The following is a 21725-nucleotide window of genomic DNA, read 5'->3' on the forward strand; positions in this document are numbered from 1 at the left end:
AGACCCCAGGCCTGCAAATACAATTCACTCCACAGATGTGGAATAGATGTGGAATAGGAGGTTGTTTTCTATGGCTACAGTAAGGGTCACCCACATAAACAAGCTATAAAACACTTTTCTATAAAAAAAAAACCTGGAAGATTAAAAGCTACCTACAGGACACTCTAAGAAGACCTCAGGAGACACCAAAGCTTTCCCAGCTTTATACATCGAAATAGTGATGGCTGTGAGGTCAGGAGGATGTGCAGCTACATATATATAAGACAAAAATTAATACAAATCCTTGAGTAGACATGCATTTCAGCTCACAGGCAGTTCATTCAATTTCAGCACAGATATTTTCTTGATGAAGGAAAGTTAAATTGAAATAAATCTCCTTTACAAGGAAACAATACTATTTGTGCACATTTTTACCATAGTTTAACAGCTAAATATGCTGAAACTCATGGCTGAAATCCATGCTGAAGTGTACACAGACTGCAAAAGAATCTTTACAGGAAATACGTAATGGTAGAGTTGTAAAATAATGAAGGCTGAACAGAATCTCTGAAGGTCATCCAGTCCAACATTTTGCTTGAAACAGATTCAGTCGGAGCAGTGTCTCCGACTGTGTCCACCTTAGTTCTGACTGTCTGTGCTCCAAGGGTAGAGATTTCACAGCCTCTTAGGGCACCTCATGCAGTGTTTGGGTACTCGTATCATGAAAATGGTTTTCCTTATGTTAAATCAGAATTTCTTGTTCTCCAGCATGAGTCAATTGCATCTTGATCTATCTTTCATAACTCTGCTTCCATTTTTCATAGAATCATAAAATCACCAAGGTTGGAAAAGACACACAGGATCATACAGTCCAGCCATCCACCCATCACCAACAGTTCTCACTAAACCATGTCCCTCAACACAATGTCCAAACGTTCCTTGAACACCTCCACCATCAGTGACTCCACCACCTTCCTGGTCAGTGCCTGACCACCCTTTCAGAGCAGTAGTACTTCCTAACATCCAGCCTGAACCTTCCCTGGCGCAGCTTGAAGCCATTCCCTCTAGTCCTATCACTGGTTACACAAGAGCAGAGGCCGACCCCCAGCTCACTACAAACTCCCTTCAGATAGTTATAGAGATCAATAAGGTCTCCCCTGAGCCTCCTCTTCTCGAGACTGAACAATCCCAGCTCCTTCAGCTGCTCTTCATAAGGCCTGTGCTCCAGACCCGTCAACAGCTTTGTTGCCCTTCTTTGAACACGCTCCAGGGCCTCAGTGTCTTTCTCACAGTGAGGGGCCCAAAACTGGACAGAGTACTGGAGGTGCAGCCTCACCAGTGCTGAGTACAGGGGAGACAATTACCTCCCTGTTCCTGCTGGCAGCACTGTCCTTCAGTATCCGAATAAATCAGATTTCTGCTAAACTAGATGTGGAAAAATATTGCCTTCTGAAAAAAACCCTAATTTTGCCTTTTTTTGTTTGTTTGTTTGTTTGTTTTTTCCCAGACTTAATAAATCTGGCCTGCCTGCCACTGGCACAGGGAGGGAAAGGGTACACTGCGAGTTTATTTCCAATTTCTAAAAATTTAAATGTGGTTAGGAAAAAACTGCGTGTGTGCATTTATACCCAGTGATATGCAGATGGATAGATAGATAGATAGATAGATAGATAGATAGATAGATAGACAGACAGACAGACAGGTAGGTAGGTAGGTAGTTCCCATATACAAATTTTCATACCAAAAACATTAGTATTCAGTAATGACTTTCATGTCTATTTCCATTCTGTTTGCCTGCTTTTCCTCCCTTCCAGTCTGCTCTTTTCACACAAGCTGCTACACTATATATAGCTCTGAAATTGTGCGGCATCTTTAAAAATGCATCTCCTGTCAAATTTTGCTGGGAGCTGCTCCACATGGAGGATTGACAGGGATTGCAAGAGCAGGACGGTTTGGAGACTCAGGTAAAAGAGAAAAGAGTGTTCAGTATTGGTTCTCCGTGTTACTGCTACAGCTGTACAGACAACCTTCTCCATATCCTTTGGATTCCCCTCAACTCCCTGCCTAACCTGGCAGCCTCCAGCCTGCACATCTGGACATCAGAGGGATTCCTCTGTGCGCTGGTAGAGTTTGGTAATAATATGCACACGAACAAAAAAGACACCACAATATACACACAATATACAAAATAGATACAGGATATGTGTTTTGATCATTTTTTCTGTATGTGCCAAAACTCTAAACTGGTGGCCATTGGTACAGAAGCCCTCTGCACTTGCAGTGGTCATCCAGCACCTAACTGATGACTGTGGCAGACAAACATTCATGTGTGGCAACTTGATGAGATGAGAATGAATTGGATTCCAGAACTCCTTACCTCCAGATATTTGAATCTATTGTGGAAACCTGAACCAAAACAGAGGCACATCCTGGTGATAGGGTTTAATATGAAAGTAGCACTTTCCTATCTGATGTGAATCTCATTCTCAGCTGTCCCGCGACAAGCACAGAAGAGTTTTAGCCCTCACTTTTTTGGAGAATATGTGCATCTCAACCATAAGATAATAAAGTAGGTTTCAGTAGTGTCACTGAGGTTTGAGACTCTTCTGAGTGATCTGGCTCAATTTTATGAATCCCTAGTCCCTATTCATATATTTCATCTGAATTCATTTCCCGTTTCCCCTGTTTCCTCAGATATTATGCCTTATCACAGTTACGTAAATTCACTGCTCTAATACCATCTTCTTTGTTATTAGGTAGTGTGGTATGCTCAAAGGTGGTGGGGTGAAATTCTATTATTTTCTTCATTTAATATTATGAAATGCAGCTGAACATTTGAGGTGTTGTGGAACACAAAACAAACAGAAAAGGCCCAGACAAAGTCAGCATAATGCAGTATTTATTCTTATTGTAACTGAAATATGTTTCCACAGAATGGCAGAGGTGACTCAATTTCCTGAAGTACAAACATTACCAGCAGCCACCAGAATGCCTGGGAGCTATTTCCTAGAGCCACTGCCAAGCAGAACAAGTGCTCATGATTAACATGGAGGCCAAAGAACAACCCAAATAGCGTGCCATGATTACTTGCTTCACAAATACACTGAGTTTTATTTTTCTGTTCCTCCATTAGAGAGCATAAAAGAAGAAAGAACATTCTGACCTGTGATGCCATCAAAAAGGTGTTTTTTTACTGGCAGTTGTATGACATTAGGGTCAGATTTTGGCAGCCAGGTCAGTTTTCTACAGGCCTATTTGTTGTATTAGTTAGACTGGTTTCTGTCTGATTCACTATTTAAAATGTTTTACTGCTGTTTCTGGAAGACTTGGGACACAGTAAGATTCCCTTTGCGCTTAGAGTCCTTGTGTCATGTGAGTTTTTACTATGCTGCACTGAACCACAAAAAAACTAGTCCATGTTGGAGAGGAAAAAATGCACAGACTGCCTCCTTTGTTACTAGAATATGAAAGTGGCTTTTATGAAGCCAATATCCTAATTAGTATAAGATCTTTGTGATGTATAGCCTCTCATGGACTATGAGTGTTTTCCCCAGTTTTACATTTGTATTAATTCAGCTCCAGTGCTAAGCACATAGGTCAGGACAAAAGTAATGTCTCCTAATTATTTCCATGCAAACTACAACAGATACAAAGAGCACAATAACAATACTTGGTAGTGTAAATTCTCAGCTACAAAACAATCTCTTTCAACATAGGTGCCACCAGTAGCTATGCATCTTCACCAGCAATGAACAGGAGCCTGCATGCCACACTCATAAATGTCCGTACCAGTGGAGGTGATCCACTGTCACTGCTGAAACACACCACTCACCGCCTCACTGTGCTCACATGCACTGACTGGTCTCTATAAAAATTCAGCAAGCATCAGTGTATGTGAATGGGTACAATTTTTTCCAGATGTCGGAACTCAACAACACACTTTTGCTTCACGTGCACTTCCATGTCAGACGCCATCCTGTCAGACTGCCCCTCTGCTGCCATCTGTCACATATCAACAAAATAACAGAGTATTGCTGAGAAAGCTCGGTCTCTACTGCCATACCGTTGACATTCTCCTCTGACACTGCGGGCCATCATCATAAAACAGGAGGCATTACTTTTGGAGCAGCCCTTGAATAATACCATTTATCTACCATTTCTATCAGTTCCCTATATAGAAAATGAAAATAATGAACAGAATACTTTGAGGTGTGCCTGTACATCTCACTACAAGATGGCAGAGTGTAGTAGATACTTGATCAGACAATGGGAATCATTTGTTTAATTTGTGTGAAATGAAAGAAGTTGTGAATACAATCTCTTAAACAGCACTCAGCTAAATGGGTTATTTTTCCATCGGTAGCAACATTAGCGTGTATCTTTAGTGTACTGCAGGAGGAAATGGCAAAAATGATCAGTCATCTTCATTTTAACGCTGAAGAAACATGATGAGTGGTGAATGATACTTAATATCATAACTGTCTATAAAAGGAGATGAAAGCGTAACTGGAGAGCATTGTTCATTTTAATTCTTTCTGAGATCCATCATTCTAGCATGCTGTTTTCTCTTGCCTTCCTAATACTTTCATGTTTAATCCTTGAAACGTGGAGAAGCTTGACTTCAAATATTTCTGGCATGTAAATAGCTATTCCTTCAAACATCTTGAAAATCAAAGAAAACGTGGGCAATTTCAATAAAACAACTTACTTAATTCAAGTGGGCCTAAATATATTTTGCTTTTCCTCTCTTGTGTGGTATAAGCAGGTGTGCAATTAACTACATAAGCGCACCATACAAGGGCATAGAGAAAAGTATGTTGTGGGTGGCACACATAACTTGATCCACGCAATCACCTACTATTGAAAAACCACCACACTTTCTGAACACACAGGCTTCTTCCATCTGCTGCAGCATTCAGCTGAAAAAGCTGCAGCTGTAGCTAAATTGCTCAGGAAAAATATCCATTCTCAGCACTGGGAATGACATGCTATACCTATTCAGAATGACTGCTGCTACTTCTGATTTGCCTATTTAGCTGTGTTAATAGGGCAGGTGATATAGCAGATGCTCAACAAAAACATCAAAGCACTATTCTATTTGCTGGTTTGTATTTAATGATCTATTAACAGTTGGTCTGGCAGTAATGTGACTGGTGGGATCACAGAATCACTGGGGTTGGAAGAGACCTCTGGAAATCACATAGTCCCACACCTCTGCTAAAGCCAACTCCCTACAGTAGGTTACACACAAAGACATCCAGGCGGGTTTTCAATACCTCCAGAGAATGAGACCCCATTACCTCCCTGGGCAGCCTGTTCTAGTACTCTGTCACCCTCAAAGTAATGATGTTCTTTCCCTGTTTTTACAAAATATCCTGTGTTTCACTTTTTGCCCCTTGACCTTCGTCCTGTCTCTGAGTACCAGCAAAAAGAGCCTGACCCCATCCACTTGACTCCCACTCATTAGACATTTATAAGTATTGGTGAGATCCCCTCTTGGTCTTCTCCAGTCTGAACAGTCCCAGGTCTCTCAGCCTTTCCTCAAAAGCGAGATGCTAGGCACGACCTTGCAAACAGAAAGTGCTGTTGACACTGGACCTTCCTCTGTTTGACCCTATTCATGTGGCTGTCTACCATATCCCTGATCTCCCCCATGCTGGCTTGTGTTGGCAGAGGTGCAGCAGAGATGCAGGGGTGTATGGAGTTCACCATAAGTCGGTCATGAAATGGAAGGGTTTTACTTGCTGTGGCTGCTGAGACCTTGTGCTTCATCCCAGGAGAGCATATGCCTGACTTCATTTCTGTGGATACCACTTCTTCTCATAAAAATAGGTATGGTTCAGCTATGTTCATTAAAAAAAGAAAGAAAGAAAGAAAGAAAAAAAGGTCCTTAGTTCCCATTTGGAGTAAAAGAGGATCTTACATTCTATTCTCCCTAGGCTATATCTGAGAAAGTATACCTAGATCACTGCTGACAGCAAAGTCGTTCTTAACTTCTTTCAGTGAGAATACTCAAGCAACTCAGATTCGGTCTGTTCTCTATCCCTTATAGTTAGAATTGGCTTTCAACTACCAAAACAAAGTCTTCTTTGTTTCAATCAAAGCTTGTGAGTAGTGCATAGACAACTCCAGCAATGCTGGAAGACCACTGTTGTGTTCGGTCTTTCAGTTACTCAACTCAGGTAACTGAATCAGGAAACCCAGTTCTTTCAATTTTTGTACACTGGTCATGTTCTGCAGACCTCTTTGTTTTCTTGTTGATCTCCTCTGGCTTCTCTCCACTCCTTCTTGCAGATTTCCTAAATAATAATGCCCTTAATAAAACATATTTATACAGCTGAGGTGGTAGAAAAGACTAATTTCTTTCAACATCTTGCACATAGTGGTGTATTACAATATGAGGAGTCCTTTTTTTTCCCCAGCAACATCATATTGTTGACTTGGGTTGAGTTTGACATCAGCTTGCTGATGTGACAGAGAAGTGACATCACTCATCTGTATTATTACTGCTTGCTAGTTAGTTCTCTTCATTTCTGTGCTTCCTGCTGCCTCATCAAAGTATTTTGTACTTGTGTCTGTTGATTTCCATTTTTAATTTCAGACCGTTGCTTCAAACTATTAGGAATTTTGATCTTCAAAACATGAAAAGATTGTTCAATATAATTCAGCCATCCTGGCTCAGTGTTATCCATGAATTTCAAGAGCATTTTATAGATTAAGTCATTGAAGAAAGACTTGAACAATGCAATCTGCAGAGATACCTATATGGCTCCAGTAGAATAAGTTATCAGGTAGCAATCCAATAGTAAGTCTTTGTAATATGGAGCAACCAGTTCTGTACACTCCAGTGTTTTATTATTTTCTGTATTTCCCTTTGCTAAAGAGCCTACTATGCCCAACTCTGTGAAAGCCTTACTAAAGTCAATATAAGCCTCACCTGCTGCTTTTCTTTGTTCACTCTACCAGGTACCTCTTAAAAGATGTAACCGGATTGATTTGATGCAATACATTCTTAGCAAAACATGTTTGTTCTCATTTAGGTGCTTACAGGTTATTATGTAATCATATATTTTAGCATCTTCCAGGTATTAAAATTAGCCTGATCAATATACAGTTCCCCCAGTCATATTGTTCTTCTTTTGTTTATAGTACTGCATTTGACCTTCTCCCATCTTTAGAAATTTTCTCTGTCCTTCAAAAGTTCTTGACTATAACAACTAATATTTTGGAAAATGTCTTGGCTAGTCCTAAAGTCCTCTAGGATGGGTTTCAGAGGTCTCTTTGTCTTGAGCATTTCTGAATTGCCTAGATTTTTCTTTCCCTCAACTTTCATGCTAGCTCTATATTTAGTCCTGTGTTAAAAGTACTTGTACTAGTGGCCACATCAGTTATCCACCAGCAAAGTGAAAGCAGAATGTATTCCCCAAGGTCTAATTTAATACTGTGCAGCTAACCTGAGTGTTTATCATTCCTTCATATTTATTTTTAATCCAGTGACAGCATGCAGTTAACAAAACGATTTTTGGCACCTCTTGTTTTCTCCAGCTGTTTAAATATTTTGCTGTGGTTTCAGCTTCTTTGAACTGCCTCCTACGCTACAGATTTGTTTTAACTGATTGTTTGTAGAATATTTTTAGTCAGATTTTGATGTAATAGATATTAATGGGTTACAGTTCATGAGCTACATTCATCATTATTTAATTAATCATTTCCAGTGGTATTTTGTTTGGCCTCCTAGTACACCAGCTGCATATCTCTAACATTTTAGGGACAAAATTCTTCAGAAAAAAAAAGGATCCTGGGACTAGGAACAAAATTAAATCCTTGGCTGTTGCAGTTATTTCCTTAATCTTTCAACATGTGCAGGAGGCAATGTGACCCAGTGAAAAGTTGTGCAGCATATTTTTTCGAAACAGTGTGGGTTTTGTGGGTTTTTCCTAATGGAGATTGAGACAAAAAGCAACATCCAGATGAAGCATTTCCCCTGTGCAGATGTTTCTCCTAGCTGCCTTAATATAGCAGAAGACTAGGAGTAGTTTCTGCTTGTGGTTAACAGTGAAAGTCCTGTAGAACTCTTCTCCTTCAGTCTGGCATAGGGAAAACAAGCAAAGAGGTGGTAACAAGTTGACCAGGGTCAACTTGCCTTCTAATTATTTCCATGCAAACTACAACAGATACAAAGAGCACAATAACAATACTTGGTAGTGTAAATTCTCAGCTACAAAACAATCTCTTTCAACATAGGTGCCACCAGTAGCTATGCATCTTCACCAGCAATGAACAGGAGCCTGCATGCCACACTCATAAATGTTTATACCAGAGGAAGTGATCCACTGTCACTGCTGAAACACACCACTCACCGCCTCACTGTGCTCACATGCACTGACTGGTCTCTATAAAAGGTCAGCAAGCATCAGTGTATGTGAATGGGTGCAATTTTTTCCAGATGGAGGAACTCAATAACACACTTTTGCTTCATGTGCACTTCCATCCTGTCAGACTGCCCCTCTGCTGCCATCTGTCACATATCAACAAAATAAGAGTATTGCTGAGAAAGCTCGGTCTCTACTGCCATATCGTCGACATTCTCCTCTGACACTGCGGGCCATCATCATAAAACAGGAGGCATTACTTTTGGAGGAGACCTCATATTCACAGGTTGGAAGGAAGGAACCTTAAAGCCCATTCAGTTCCAATCCTCTGCCATGGGCTGCCAGGGTCCTATGCAACCTGGCTTTCAATGCTGCCAGGGACGGGGCGCACACAGCTTCTCTGGGCAGCCTGTCCCAGGAGCTCACCATCCTCTGAGCAAAGAATTTCCTTCTAATGTCTAACCTAAATCTCCCCTTTTTTGGTGTAAAGACATTACCTCTTGTCCTACTGCTGTTAGACTGTAAAAAAGTCAGTCCCTCCTGCTTATAAGTTCTCCTCAAGTACTGGAACCTTCTCCAAGCTGAACTGGCCCAGCTCCCTCTCCCTGTCTTCACAGAACTGGTGCTCCAGTCCTTTGATCTTCTTCATGACCCCCTCTGGACCCATTCCAACATCTCCATGTCTTCTTGTGCTGGGGGCCTCAGACCTGGTCGCAATACTCCAGATGGGGCCTCACTAGCACAGAACACAGGGGGACAGTCCCCTCCCTGTCCCTGCTGGCCACCCCTCTTTCAATGCAGCCCAGGATGCAGCTGGCCTCCCAGGCCACAAGAGTACATGCTGGTTCATGTCCAGCTTTTCATACACCAGGACCTCCAAGTCCCTCTCCTCAAGGCTGATCCCAATGAGTTTTTCTCCCAGTCTGTATTCACTTCTGGGATTGTCCCAATCTAAACGTATCACCTTGCACTTGACCTTACCGAACCTCATTAGTGTCACAATCTGAACAGCCCCCTGTAGCTGGCCCTGTAAGTCAAGACTCTATGATTTCAAATTCTACCTCAGTGCTGTGGTGAGATAGCAGACAGCTGTGTCCCTCCATTCATTTTGCAGAAGAAGCGTCCCTGAGTATCTGATGAGGAGGTCAGAGCAGTTCCCATAATCATATCCTATTTTCTGTCACACACACAGTCTCCCCAAATTTTTTCCTGTTCCAGATGAAATACTCTGTTCTGGGCTTTCAGGTCAAATATGGTTCCTTAATTATAATTATTATTATTTTATGTTTTACATCAGCCTGACCAAAACAAAAGTAGGTATCAAAAATGTTATGATGACCTGTTAGTTAAAGGAATACTCTTTGCTCCAGTTACAGTCATACTTCACTGTGTACACTGTTGAACATTTCTTTTCTCCTACTACCCCATTGTAAGATTTTCATGAAGGGTTTTTTAACAAAAATAAATAAATAAATAAATAAATTTTAAGTATAAATTTATAAATGTTTCAATAAACAAGAAATTACCGAAAAAAAATTTTTTATATCCAAAAAGCCTGTTTCCAAGAGCAACAAATCTTTACTTAACTTTTTGTTACATGTCATTCCTTGCAAAAGTGAGGATTTATTTTTCTTTCATTTATTCCTTCAGAGTGGTTCCAAATCAAGCCATGTGAAGGAAATAATGAATCAATTGATCAATTAGTTGGATCGATAGCTCTGCTTTGACATTCTGCATTAAGCAGTAACTAATTGCCCAATTCTAAATGCTTTTAAAAACTTATCTAGGAAATCAATAGCACAGTAACTGCATTTTAAACAGAAGAACGAACACAGTTATGCAGAAGGAAATAGGCAGCCATAGCTGAGGTATATGCCACAGCAGAAGGGTTCTCTGATGCTTTCTTTTCTGTTTCTATGCATCACTGTTAATCTTTTTTTTTTTTTTTCCCCAATAGTTGCTTCTGTGTGTATGATGGGAATCAATAACTCTCACAGAGTTTTAATAACTGGTGACCATAGGAATATGGGCTGTTGTTGGATCTGTTAAGGAAAGAAGAGCATGTCCTCCTTGCTGAACCACACAGTCTTCCTGATTCATGGTGAAATGAACAGCCAAAGATCAGGGAGATATAAACTTGCTAACGCTGATCCAATTTATTCTATTCTCCTCTGCATTCAGGACTTTGTTGACTTGTGACAGATGGCAGCAGAGGGGCAGTGTGATCAAATGGCATCTGACATGGAAGTGCGTATGAAGCAAAAGTGTGTCACTGAATTCCTCCACGCAGGAAAAAATGGCACCTGCTGACATTCATTGGTGCTTGCTGGATATTTATAGAGACCAATCAGTGTATGTAAGCACAGTGAAGCAGTGGATGGTGCATTTCAGCAGTGAAAACAGCAACAGGAAAGACAAGTCAGGCTCCGGATGGCCACATACAGCTGTCACAGTGTGAAATGAAGAGTATCTCAATCAGCTCATCTGTGCAGATTTACAGATAATGACCAGTGAACTGTATATGGAGCTGGATATGGTGGCAACATTGAGATATTGCATAGTTTGCACCAAGTAGGTCTCATCAGTGCTCACAAAGAAACAGAAAATACATCATACACAAATTTGTCAGGACCTATAGAACAAGTACAAGGCTGAAGGTGACAGTTTCCTGGATTGTTATTACTGATGATGAGATATGGTGTCACCACTATGAGCCAGATTCAAAATGGCAGCCCATGGGGTGGCAACATGTGAAAAAGTTGAAGACACAGGTCTCAGGGGGTAAAGTGATGTGCACTATCTTTCAGAGTAGGAAAGGGGTGATCCTTCTGGATTTCCTGGAACATGACAAATCATCAGCTCTGACTACTACTTCATGATGCTGACTAAGGTGAAGCCTCTAACTTCCATAGTCAGATCAGAGAAGAAGACAACGTTCCTCTTGCAACATGGTAAGGTCAAATGCCATACCAATTTGAAGACTGTGGAGCACATTGCCAATCTTGTCTGGACTATCCTACCACATAAACCATATAGCTAAGATTTGGTGCCACTGAATTCCATCTGTCCAGGTCATTGAATGATGGACTGCATGGGCAGCATTTTTCTAGCAACATAGCAATTGTGACACAGTGGGTCAGCTCCTCTGGTAAAGATTTTTACAAGCATGTCATGCAGGCTCTTGTTCATTGCTAGCAAAAATGCAGTGCTCTGTGGCTGAGAACTTGTTTCATGACATAGTGTTATTGTGCTCATTATAACTGTTGTAATTTTCAGTGAAATAAATAGGAGGCATTACTTTCAGAGCAATCTACATATATGATATGTATCGTCTTCATTTAATGAGCAGATGATTTTTTTACGTGTGTTCCTCAAACCAGCTTAATTATCCTGTTGCATTCAGCTATTTCAAAATCCCTCATATTTTACAAAATATGAAAGATGGAAATTGCCTGTGTAAAAAATTTGGATTTCTCTGCAGTAATTTGGGAATATTATATGTTGGGTTGGTTATTGAACTATCTGCTGCATGCATATGTATTTAAACAGTAAGTTAATTTGATAACTGGATTGTCAGGAAATTTGGCCAGGAAAAGTGAGAATTGAAATCAGATACATACTCCCTAGCAGGTACTTCAAGCACAACACCAAAAATATTCAATTTGATGCTCTTATTGCAACACCTGGCTGAGCTCAACAAATTTAGATGTGTGTACAAACATGTAAAAGAGCAAGAAATTGCAGTTAGGCTTAAAGGAAATCTCATAAGGAGAAAAGAGAATCTAATACTGCAGTAAGGTGACCCTAGCATTTAGAAACTAGATGAGAATTTAGTTCTCATTGAAGCACTAATGAAACTGACTCCTTGGATAAGATAGATCTTTTGCAATTTTAAAAATCTTTATTTTAAATTTTCTTGCCCCACTGTCAAAATTAAATATTTATTTTAAGATAGCTTTTCCCATCATATTCTTCCCTTGGTCACAACTTTGTGAAGGAGAGAAGTGGTCCAGAGATACTACCACAGGCATGACTTTTTCAGGACAGTCAGCTACTAGGAGAAATGATAGCTAAAATGATGAAGTGATGAATATTGTATTGGTTAAACAGATTAAATTGGTGAATATTAGACAGGAAATTCATGAATTTGAGATAAAGGGAAGATGCTGGAATGGAAAAAAGTAAATATGATGAGTATGCCGATCACATTTTTCATACAGTCCACCCTAGCTAATATCCAGAAAGATATTATTCATTTTCCAGAAGTATATCAGAACAATCAAAATATCTTTCTGGAATCCACACAAATTCTCAGATGTAAAAATTCATATGCCTATTTTACTAGACCTACAGGTATTTTACATTTCTGTTCAGTCAGTTGAAACCTTCAGATATATGTGTACATGAACAAGGATTTTTGGCTGAGCATTACATCAAGTGTCTTCTACAATGTGTTAAGTGTTGTAAAAGCTGTCCTACTGTGAACTGTGTAGTAACACGTAGCTCTTCATCTGTAGTGTTAGAGGAAGTCTTCCGATTGACTACAGTGGTCAAGCCCAGGGTGACCTCTTCTGATATTTATATATTCTCAGTGTCCTCTAACAGGCTGAACATTAAAAGTGCACAAAGATAATTTTCTACAAATCTTTCTTGTCCAAAAAAAAAAAGTGCTTTTTGCTCATGTTATTTATCATCATCCTTACAAAGATCAGAAAAGTCTTGACATAATATTAAAAATATAGATATGAGTTTGCTAGGGAAAGCATTTTATGAAATCTATTCACTCTGATCCAATTTCTTATGTGTGCTGTCCTCCCATTGACAAATAACACCTTCCTGTGCTCACATAAGAATCTTTGTTGGCTTACAGGAAGTCTGCTGCATGTTCTTTCAGGTCACCAACCATAGCATCCAAATATTTTGAATTTGCTTCTTCAGAATAAGATGAACATAATCATAAGTCTTTTTATTTTCTCACTTTTAAAGCCACATGATAATAGGGGAGTCTGTATGGGAGTCAGACTTTTAGGTAATTAATTAATAAGAAATCATCTTTAGTTTAAGGATTTTAGCATAATAATCTTTCTCACTGTACATCTTTCTTTGTTATTCACAAATTCATTGATTGAATTACATTTCTTTTTTAATATAGACTCTATCATCCATTCCTTTTGGCTCAAGAATTCTGTTCTCAAAGAGAGCTTACCTTTAAAAGATTTTTCCATATGAAGTACAATAAAAATGACTATCAGTGAAAGAGGTAGAGATATGCATTTCAATATGAAATCATCTACAGTGGGAGTTGTTTTGCTGTAAAATGTTTTTTCTCTAGGTTTCCATAATGCTTTTCAAGATTACATCTTTCTGCACTGCATGCGTGCAAAATACATCCTACAGAAACAAAAATCTTTGTGAATGTTGCCAATCAATCTAGAGCAGAACCAAATGCAGGACTGTGCTTACCTCTAATACCATTGACACGAGTGAGTGAATCTGTTGAATAAAATCAGCCCGATGTTTCCTTTAAATGTGTTGATTTCCTTTCTTGAAGGCAAAAATGCAAATAGGAATGCAATATCTTACAGCCTATAGCACGAGACCCTTGAGACCATCAACATAATTAAGCAGAAAAAAGGTACTTCCAATAATCTTGAAGGTGGTTATTCAGAAAATCACTAGTCTGGCTGATAAAGGAAAACTGATGCATTCGGACTCTAAAAAATTATGATTCTATAAATAAGTGAATGCTCTAGCATCAAAATAATGTATTTACTTAAAGGAGGCACAATGAGAATACAATTACTTCTTCTAGGATTGTCCAGCCATGATGTAAACAATATCACTGCAGCAGACAAAAAGATTCTTTCCTAACAAAAACAAACAAACATACAAACAAACAAAAAAAGATTCACATCTTGTGTCTATTAAGACCACTTTCACTGCAGGCACAATTTTATTCTGCAGTGGCCACCAAACAGACAAAGATTAAGCTGTATCATACAAACTTGAATTACTCAATTTATTTTAAAAGTCATTTAATCTTTTAATAAATATTAAGTATGTTCAGGTTTAACATGGAGAAATCGTAATATTTCAGCATTGTGCTTTCCTCTGGATACACTCAATTGAAAGGCTGTAACCAAATATTAAAGAAAAAGCCATCACTTTCCTGAAGTCAAATCAAATTGTTTTGTGTTGTAGCAGCACATAATCAAATTGCCATTTATTTCACTGCAGAGTCTATTCTGAATTGATTGGCCAATTAAGCTATCACTTGCTTTTTTGGCACAAATAACTTGCTTTGACTCATCTGGTTTGCTGCTTAGTTCTCAAGACTGCGCGAGATGCTGCACATCCAACCCTAGCCTGGATCAAAAAGTAGACTGATGCTTGTCTTAATGGCAAAGAAGAAGCCTTTGAAGTATCTGAGTGCAGCTGAGCAGATGACATCCATTCCTTGCTGCATCCTTTGATCACTAGGAGACAACATGTTTGAAACAAAGATGGCCAATACTCTGAGTGCACTTTCCCTGGATCCCTTGTCTCTTGCCATTCTGCACACTGCATACCTGGTTCCACGTTGATCAACCAGTATTCTCATTCACACATTTTAATTGCTTGTTTTGGAGGGCAGGACCTTGTCAAAAAGTCTTTGAGCTTGAGGTTGTTTTGTTTTTGAGCACTGGTATTCCTGACAAAGCGTGCTTTTAAACAAGATAGCAGCAGTCCGTAGCTGCTGTTAAGCCAGAGTTGGAATATTTATGGTTTTTAACTTTCTCTGCAAACCAGTCTCTCTGCATTGCTAAAGACCAGAATAATCCAGGTCAGATTCCACTTAAATATCCCTTCTGGTGCTTTCCATTAGCTGAGAGTCTCCAAAGGCATAAGAGCAGCCCGTGGGTGAAACCAGACACAGGGATGTAGATGGCTTTCTGATGCAAGTCTGAGTAACCATCAGTACTTTATGCTCACTCTGCATTGCTAAGTAGCTAAATACAATGGCTCACATAAATGAGACTGCAGGGATTTCTAGGGCTGTAGTTTGGACAAACAGCTTTAATCTTATTTCCTCGGCAAGCAGGTAGAATCTCCTTAATTTAGACATGTATTTTAGCTAAATTTTATCTCTGTTCCTTTTAAAAATGTGATGTCATGCAAAGTAATGAGCAGCTATATTGAACCTTTGTAAGGTCACTCTACAGGAAAAAAAAAAAACAACAATTACTTAAATTATAAAATCTCAGTGTAATTGTTCTTTCACATGTACTACCATAATAGTTGCACTTTTGAAAGACTGCAGAGTTGTCTGGTTCCCTGAAGTTTTGGCAGCCAGCCTTTAACAGCCAAAAAGTCACTGAAAGGATAGTACAGAAAAGAAAACAGCATTATCTAGAAACCAAAGGTAGTTTTATTGTGTATTTTTCTTGGAAAGTGCTCTGTCCTCTGAAGAAAAAACAAAAACAAAAACAAAAACAGCAACAAAAACAACAAAATATTCAAGCCAGATGGCTCAAAAATAGGGTTGGAGAAAGCAAATGAGTTTATTTGCACCTTCTTGCTGCTATACTGACAACTAGAAAAGCTCTTAATTTGAAATTCGAGTTTGAATTTTGTCCTTCAGCAAAAGCAATATCTTGCAGCAAGGCAGTGGAAAAGGTGGATGTTGTCGCTTGCAGTAGTCAGAAGTCAGAGAAAACTTCATTGCAGCTGGGAGGATGGTAAATGAGTAGTGTTAGTTCACACTGGAATACTGTTTAAGAGGTCTTATCAGCCAGTGGACTGACCTAAGAGCTTTCGTCCTGATCCACCCAACAGTCATTTAACTGAGATAGCTGATTAGGAAAACACATCTGTTGTGCTCCCCTAAAATTAGAGAGATCTACCTTTGAAATATGCGCTTGGCAATTCAGTCAAAGTCATAATTTTATGCTCTGGGAGTACAGTATTTCCCTGAGCGTGAATATATCTTCAGGCATCACTAATTTAGGGAGTTCAGATTGTACCTAACGATAGGTAGGAGTAATCTTGACCTTATATCCTGTATCATGTACACTCTGTATCTAGCTGAGCTAAGGGTGTGCTATGCCTCCTGACACTGGGTCATTTAACTTCCCCTTCAGTTTCTAAAACTGAAATATGTTGTTCTACAATACAGTAAGATCAGAAAATGTCAAAGAAAAGAGAGTTACAGGTAGATATGCCCTCACAAATGGGCTAAATTATGAGTTAGTTTTAAAGTAATGATTATATTTATTTTTCAAAGCCTGTTTCTGTTTAAAACAAAGTGTTGTTTTTTTCTTAAACCATGCTCATTTAAAATAGCAATATTTTGTTGCCATAGCAATGTTTTTCCCTTTGTAATTCTGTTATTTCAGGTTCGTTGCGAACTATACTGCGTAGCTAGAATTCAGAGATGGAGTCAGCTCATCTCCTTCATCCTTGGGACAGCGTATGGGGTTGGTGTCTGCGGCGTATATCAGAGCTGATATTCATTCTTGGTGTTACCTAGTGTCATTTGAAGTGACACAAACTGTGGTGAATGTAATAAAATGTCAAATAATACAATTAAATGCATTTGTCACTATCCAAGCTAGTTTTCAAATTTCTAGCTTTTCCTTTCTGCACAGGTCAAAAGTCAATCAAAAAGAACTCCTTCCCCATGCTATTGTATTGATAAGTAGCCAGTACAGTAAAAATGAAGTGTGTAACACTATGACTGTCTCCATTAACCTACAGAATTTCTGTGACTGCTCTCTGAGAGCATTCCCTGCTATCATCCCATGTACATGATTCTTTCCATGGAAGACCTGATTAAAGATCTACACAAAACATTTTGCATCAGGTAACTGCCTTATGCTGAACACATTTTTATGCTCAGTGGTATGAAACTAGTGTTTAAATAGCAGGTCCAAGAAAAGCTTATACTTGCATTACCCAGAAAAGAAAGACTGAGAATTCAGTGAACTAATATATACAATCAGCAGTGGGTAAGAGTAGAACTAACTGCATTTATACTGCTTGGAATCATGTTCCATTTTGCAATGAATAGTAGTTGTTTTTAATCAAATGCATTTTCTGCACTTATATATTCCTACCCAAAGGCGCTTCTTTAATAAAACGCGATTTACAGTGCCATGAGAAACCTGAAACATAGCATCACTGTCATCATAGGAGATGAAACACACTAAGAGCTTTCTCCTCAGGGGAACAGGAGAGTGCTGCACACCACTGACAGGCTGACTTGTTTTTCAGACCTCAGAAGCTCCCCTACCCCCTTCTTGCTTCCAAGCTCCCCTTAAATATCCCTCTATGAAACATGCTGTCAACAGCACCAGCAGGGCTATTTCTTCCAGGACCGGATGTCTGTATTTGAATTGTAGATCACAACCAAAAATACTGTTTGAGGCCTTGCAATGTTTACCTCAGTCACTGTTCTTCCTCCTTTGTCTTCAGGAGGAGAAAAATCTCTGATAATAACCTTATAAACAACACAGGCTTTAAATAAGTCAGGGAACCGGGCTGGCATAGCACTGAGCCAAAATTAGCTTTGTCAACAGTGTGGTGCTCACTTCACCTCAGGATTAGATTAGTAGGACTGTTTTTATTACTAGCCATTTAAATCTCTCTGTTCTTTCTGTCACACCATGTGCTGAGCTACTTTATTTAAAATACCAATTTACTGTAATTGTGGAATACAATAAATTATGCTCACTGAAGCAGTGCTCTCTCTGCCATCAGTGTCTAGATATTTAACACAAAATCAGTAGGGGGGAAAGGAATTGAAAAGACCTGAACACTGGACTCATGGCTGTTGAGATCAAGGATATAAGAATGGGTTTGCAGGACTTAGTTCTCCCAAACTCATCCCAAGTGGGAGACCATGGGAGAACTTGCTGAAGAATGTACTTGATGCGGTCAAAACATGGGACATCTGTTCTTTTCAGTGCTGAATATATGACTCCCATGTTAAAACATTGCTTCTTCTCATAAAATAAAAATCATCTTTGAACAAACAAAATCTGTAAAATAAGTGCAGCAGCTTGTCTCTGACTGTAGCTGTTTCTGAAACATCATTACCCTCATGCCTAAGTGACACCCTCTGCACAGAATAACAGAATTACAGAACAACCCAGCCTGGAAGGGATCTCAAGAGATCATCAGATCCAACCTTTCATTGGAAAAGGGAGCCTAGATGAGATTATCTAGTACGTTGCACAGTTGCACCTTGAAAGTCTCCACTGTATACTACTCCACATCTCTCTTTTTTTCCATCTATCTTTTCATTTGAACGTTCGAGGTTTTCTGATGATGTTGTCCCTATTACTGCATACCTTGTTCCCCCTCTGTGCCCTGTAATACGAATGTTTTAGGGCTGGAAAGTTTTCACTCAAACTGTGTGGACCTCAACATGGGGCAGATTTTAACTTGGGGATTGCAGGGTTCATTCCAAATGGACTTTATAAATCTCCATGAAGTCCAACTTCAATGTTTTGTCTTACATGGGCAGCATAACATAACAGAGATGTACCTCTTTTGTAGAACTGAGATGACTACAAACCTTGTCTAATCTTATTACACCAGGCAGAGTTTCTGATCTGAGTGTCATGGTTTTATGATTTTTGGTTATCGGTATTCCACATCATAACATCATGCAGTGTACTGGGAGTTAAAGAGCAAATGCTCTAGTTCCGCGTACTTGTCCGGAAGAGAATAAGAACTACGTTCCCCAGAAGACTGTTCGAGTGCTGTTATCATTCCTGTTCAGGGGAACAGATATAAGGCCTGTAGGTCACCTGACCTGGGTCCTCTTCATCTTTCTTCTCGTCTTGTTGTGCTCACTTTCAGATCGTCTCGCTGCTGCTCCCAACTGCATGCAAGGCTTCAGTATTAGTGTAAGAGGATTGGACAATCCTCCTCTCAATTATATTTGATTTTATTAACAATTATATTGAGTTATATTGTATTATAATGTGTTATTGTGCATTCCGATACTATATTTAGTAAATTAGTTTGTTTCTCCTCAGATCATTGCCGCTGTTTTTTTTTTAATTATTCTTTTTTGAGGGGGGTCCCCTCTTTCCTTTTTCCGGAGACGCGGATTTTGCAAAAAAATCCCTCTGCCCCACTAGTCACAGAACTGGGCCAGACCAGCCCGTAAACTCTCGACAGCTGAGGTTTGTCCAGTGGTCCTCTGCCTCACGGAACATTAGGAGAAAAGTTAGATCTGTTACAAACAGTTCAGCATCTTTCATGATTTGCAGCTGTCTCAGAATTAGTGTCTGCCTTTCCTTGTGCCTTGTTCCCCTTCCTGCTCTCAGTGGTGACGCTGTAGTCCTTGCTCATCTCTCCTGATCATGTTCTGCTTTTCCTTTTCCACCCCACTGAGAAACCTTAACACACAAATCATAATCATAGAATGGTCTGGATCAAAAAGGACTTCAAAGATCATCTAGTTTCAACCCCCCTGCTGTGGCAGGGTTGCCAACCACTAGACCAGGCTGCCCAGAGCCACATCCAGCCTCACCTTGAATGCCTCCAGGAATGGGGCATCCACAACCTCATTGGGCAACCTGTTCCAGTGTGCCACCACCCTCTGAATGACAAACTTCCTCCTAATATCTAAACCAAATCTCCCTTGTCATAGTTTAAAACCATTCCCTCTTGTCCTATCACCATCCACCTTCGTAAACAGTCGCTCCCCCCAATGTTTATACACTCCCTTCAAGTACTGGAAAGCCACAATGAAGTCTCCCCAGAGCCTTCTCTTCTCCAAGCTAAACAAGCCCAGTTCCCTCAACCTTTCTTCACAGAAGAGGTGCTCAAGCCTTCTGATCATTAGTGGCCCTCCTCTGGACCCGTTCCAAGAGCTCTACATCTTTCTTGTGCTGGGGACCCCAGGCCTGGATGCAGTACTCCAGATGAGGCCTCACAAGAGCTGAGTAGAGGGGGGCAATCACCTCCCTGTCCCTGATGGCCACGCCTTTTTTAATACAGTCCAGAACATAGTTGGCCTTCCAGGCTGCCAGCACACACTGATGGATCATTTCCAATTTCTCATCCACCAGGACCCACAAGTCCTTCTCTGCAGGGCTGCTCTCAAGGAGTTCTTTCCCCAGTTTGTATAAATACCTGGGATTGCCCCAGCCCAAGTGTAACACCTTGCACTTGGTGTTGTTGAACCTCATTAGGTTCACATAGGCCTACTTCTCCAGTCTGTCCAGGTCTTCTCTGGATGACTTCACTTCCCTCCAGCGCATCGACCGCACCTGAGCTTAGTGTCTGCAAACTTGCTGAGGGTGCACTCGATTCCACCGTCTATGTCACTGATGAAGATGTTGAAGAATACCAGTTCCAAGATTGACCCTTGGGGGACACCAATTGTGACTGGCCTCCACACAGACATAGAATCATTGATCACAACCCTTTGGCTGTGACCAGACAACCAGTTCTTAATTCATCAAACAGTCCGTCTTTCAAATCCATACCTCTCCAATTTAGAGAGAAGGATGTGGTGAGGGACCATGTCAAAAGCTTTGCAGAAGACCAGGTAGATGAAATCCTTCCCCTATCCACCGATGCCATCACTCCATCAAAGAAGGCCACCCACAGGACTCCTTGCTGGAAAATTGAACCAATTTCATAACCCCCATGAATTCAGGGAAGAGGAGCTCAGACCCATAATTCAAAATGGGTGCTCCATGAGATCTTCAGATCTCCTACTCATGGACTCGGAGTTCTTCTCAACCTGCTGTTTCTTCTCCATAAACATCAGGTTTATTTGTTTTCTTTTACCTCATGGAAACACACCCATTTCTTAGGCAGAATAAGTCTGAAGCTTTTATTTTATGTGAGGAATCTTTTAAAAGATGATGACTTCTGAGTGTGAGTAAGCCAGCCAGTTTCGAAAACCCTTCAAATATAAATCACATGCTTGAACCGCACCTTCCCTTTTTACATGCATGGTGTTTGACTGCAAGTTACAGGGTCTGGAAGAAGAACACTCCCCAAGGGAAACAAAGGCTTAGCAAACCAAATATTTCCTTGGATTGCTTGTAAATGCTTAAACATTGCCAAAGAGTTATTTTCAGGGAAAAAAATGCAGTTGTACAGGTTATTAGCATACTCTTACTGAAAACATAATAAAAAAAAAATCAGTGGTGTATGTACTTTTACTCTATGTTAACTGAGACAAATTTCTTTTAAAACATACCTTCATTTTCTCACATATGGGCAAATGGAGAAGGATGGAATTTGGCTATATTCTGTCCTGGAAGATTACATACAGTACCTCAGTAATCATGCATACTCAACGTAAGAACATAATTGGACTTACAGGAACGAAACTTTGATTGATTACTTAAAGTTCTTCTGAAA

The 21725-nt window shown here is 39.9% G+C and overlaps 1 protein-coding gene across 14 annotated transcripts in view; it reads right to left on the minus strand.

Annotated features, from left to right (window-relative positions):
* Window positions 1–2868: 2868 nt before the first annotated feature.
* LOC124417557 overlaps window positions 2869–21725 on the minus strand; it is a 46452-nt gene continuing 27595 nt past the window's right edge. For 8 of the 14 annotated variants that reach the window (XR_006932537.1, XR_006932536.1, XR_006932541.1 and 5 more), the window contains one exon: window positions 2869–5822. Coding sequence is in view for 7 of the 14 variants with exons in the window: in XM_046905950.1 (XP_046761906.1) it covers window positions 5800–5822 (23 nt within the window). In the remaining 7 variants the exon portion in view is untranslated. Of the gene's footprint in view, window positions 5823–15741; window positions 16059–21725 lie in introns of those variants that run through there. The other 6 variants (XM_046905948.1, XM_046905949.1, XM_046905947.1 and 3 more) reach the window with 1 other exon arrangement.

Source organism: Gallus gallus, chromosome Z (assembly GCF_016699485.2).
Source record: "Gallus gallus isolate bGalGal1 chromosome Z, bGalGal1.mat.broiler.GRCg7b, whole genome shotgun sequence".
Classification (NCBI taxonomy): domain Eukaryota; kingdom Metazoa; phylum Chordata; class Aves; order Galliformes; family Phasianidae; genus Gallus; species Gallus gallus.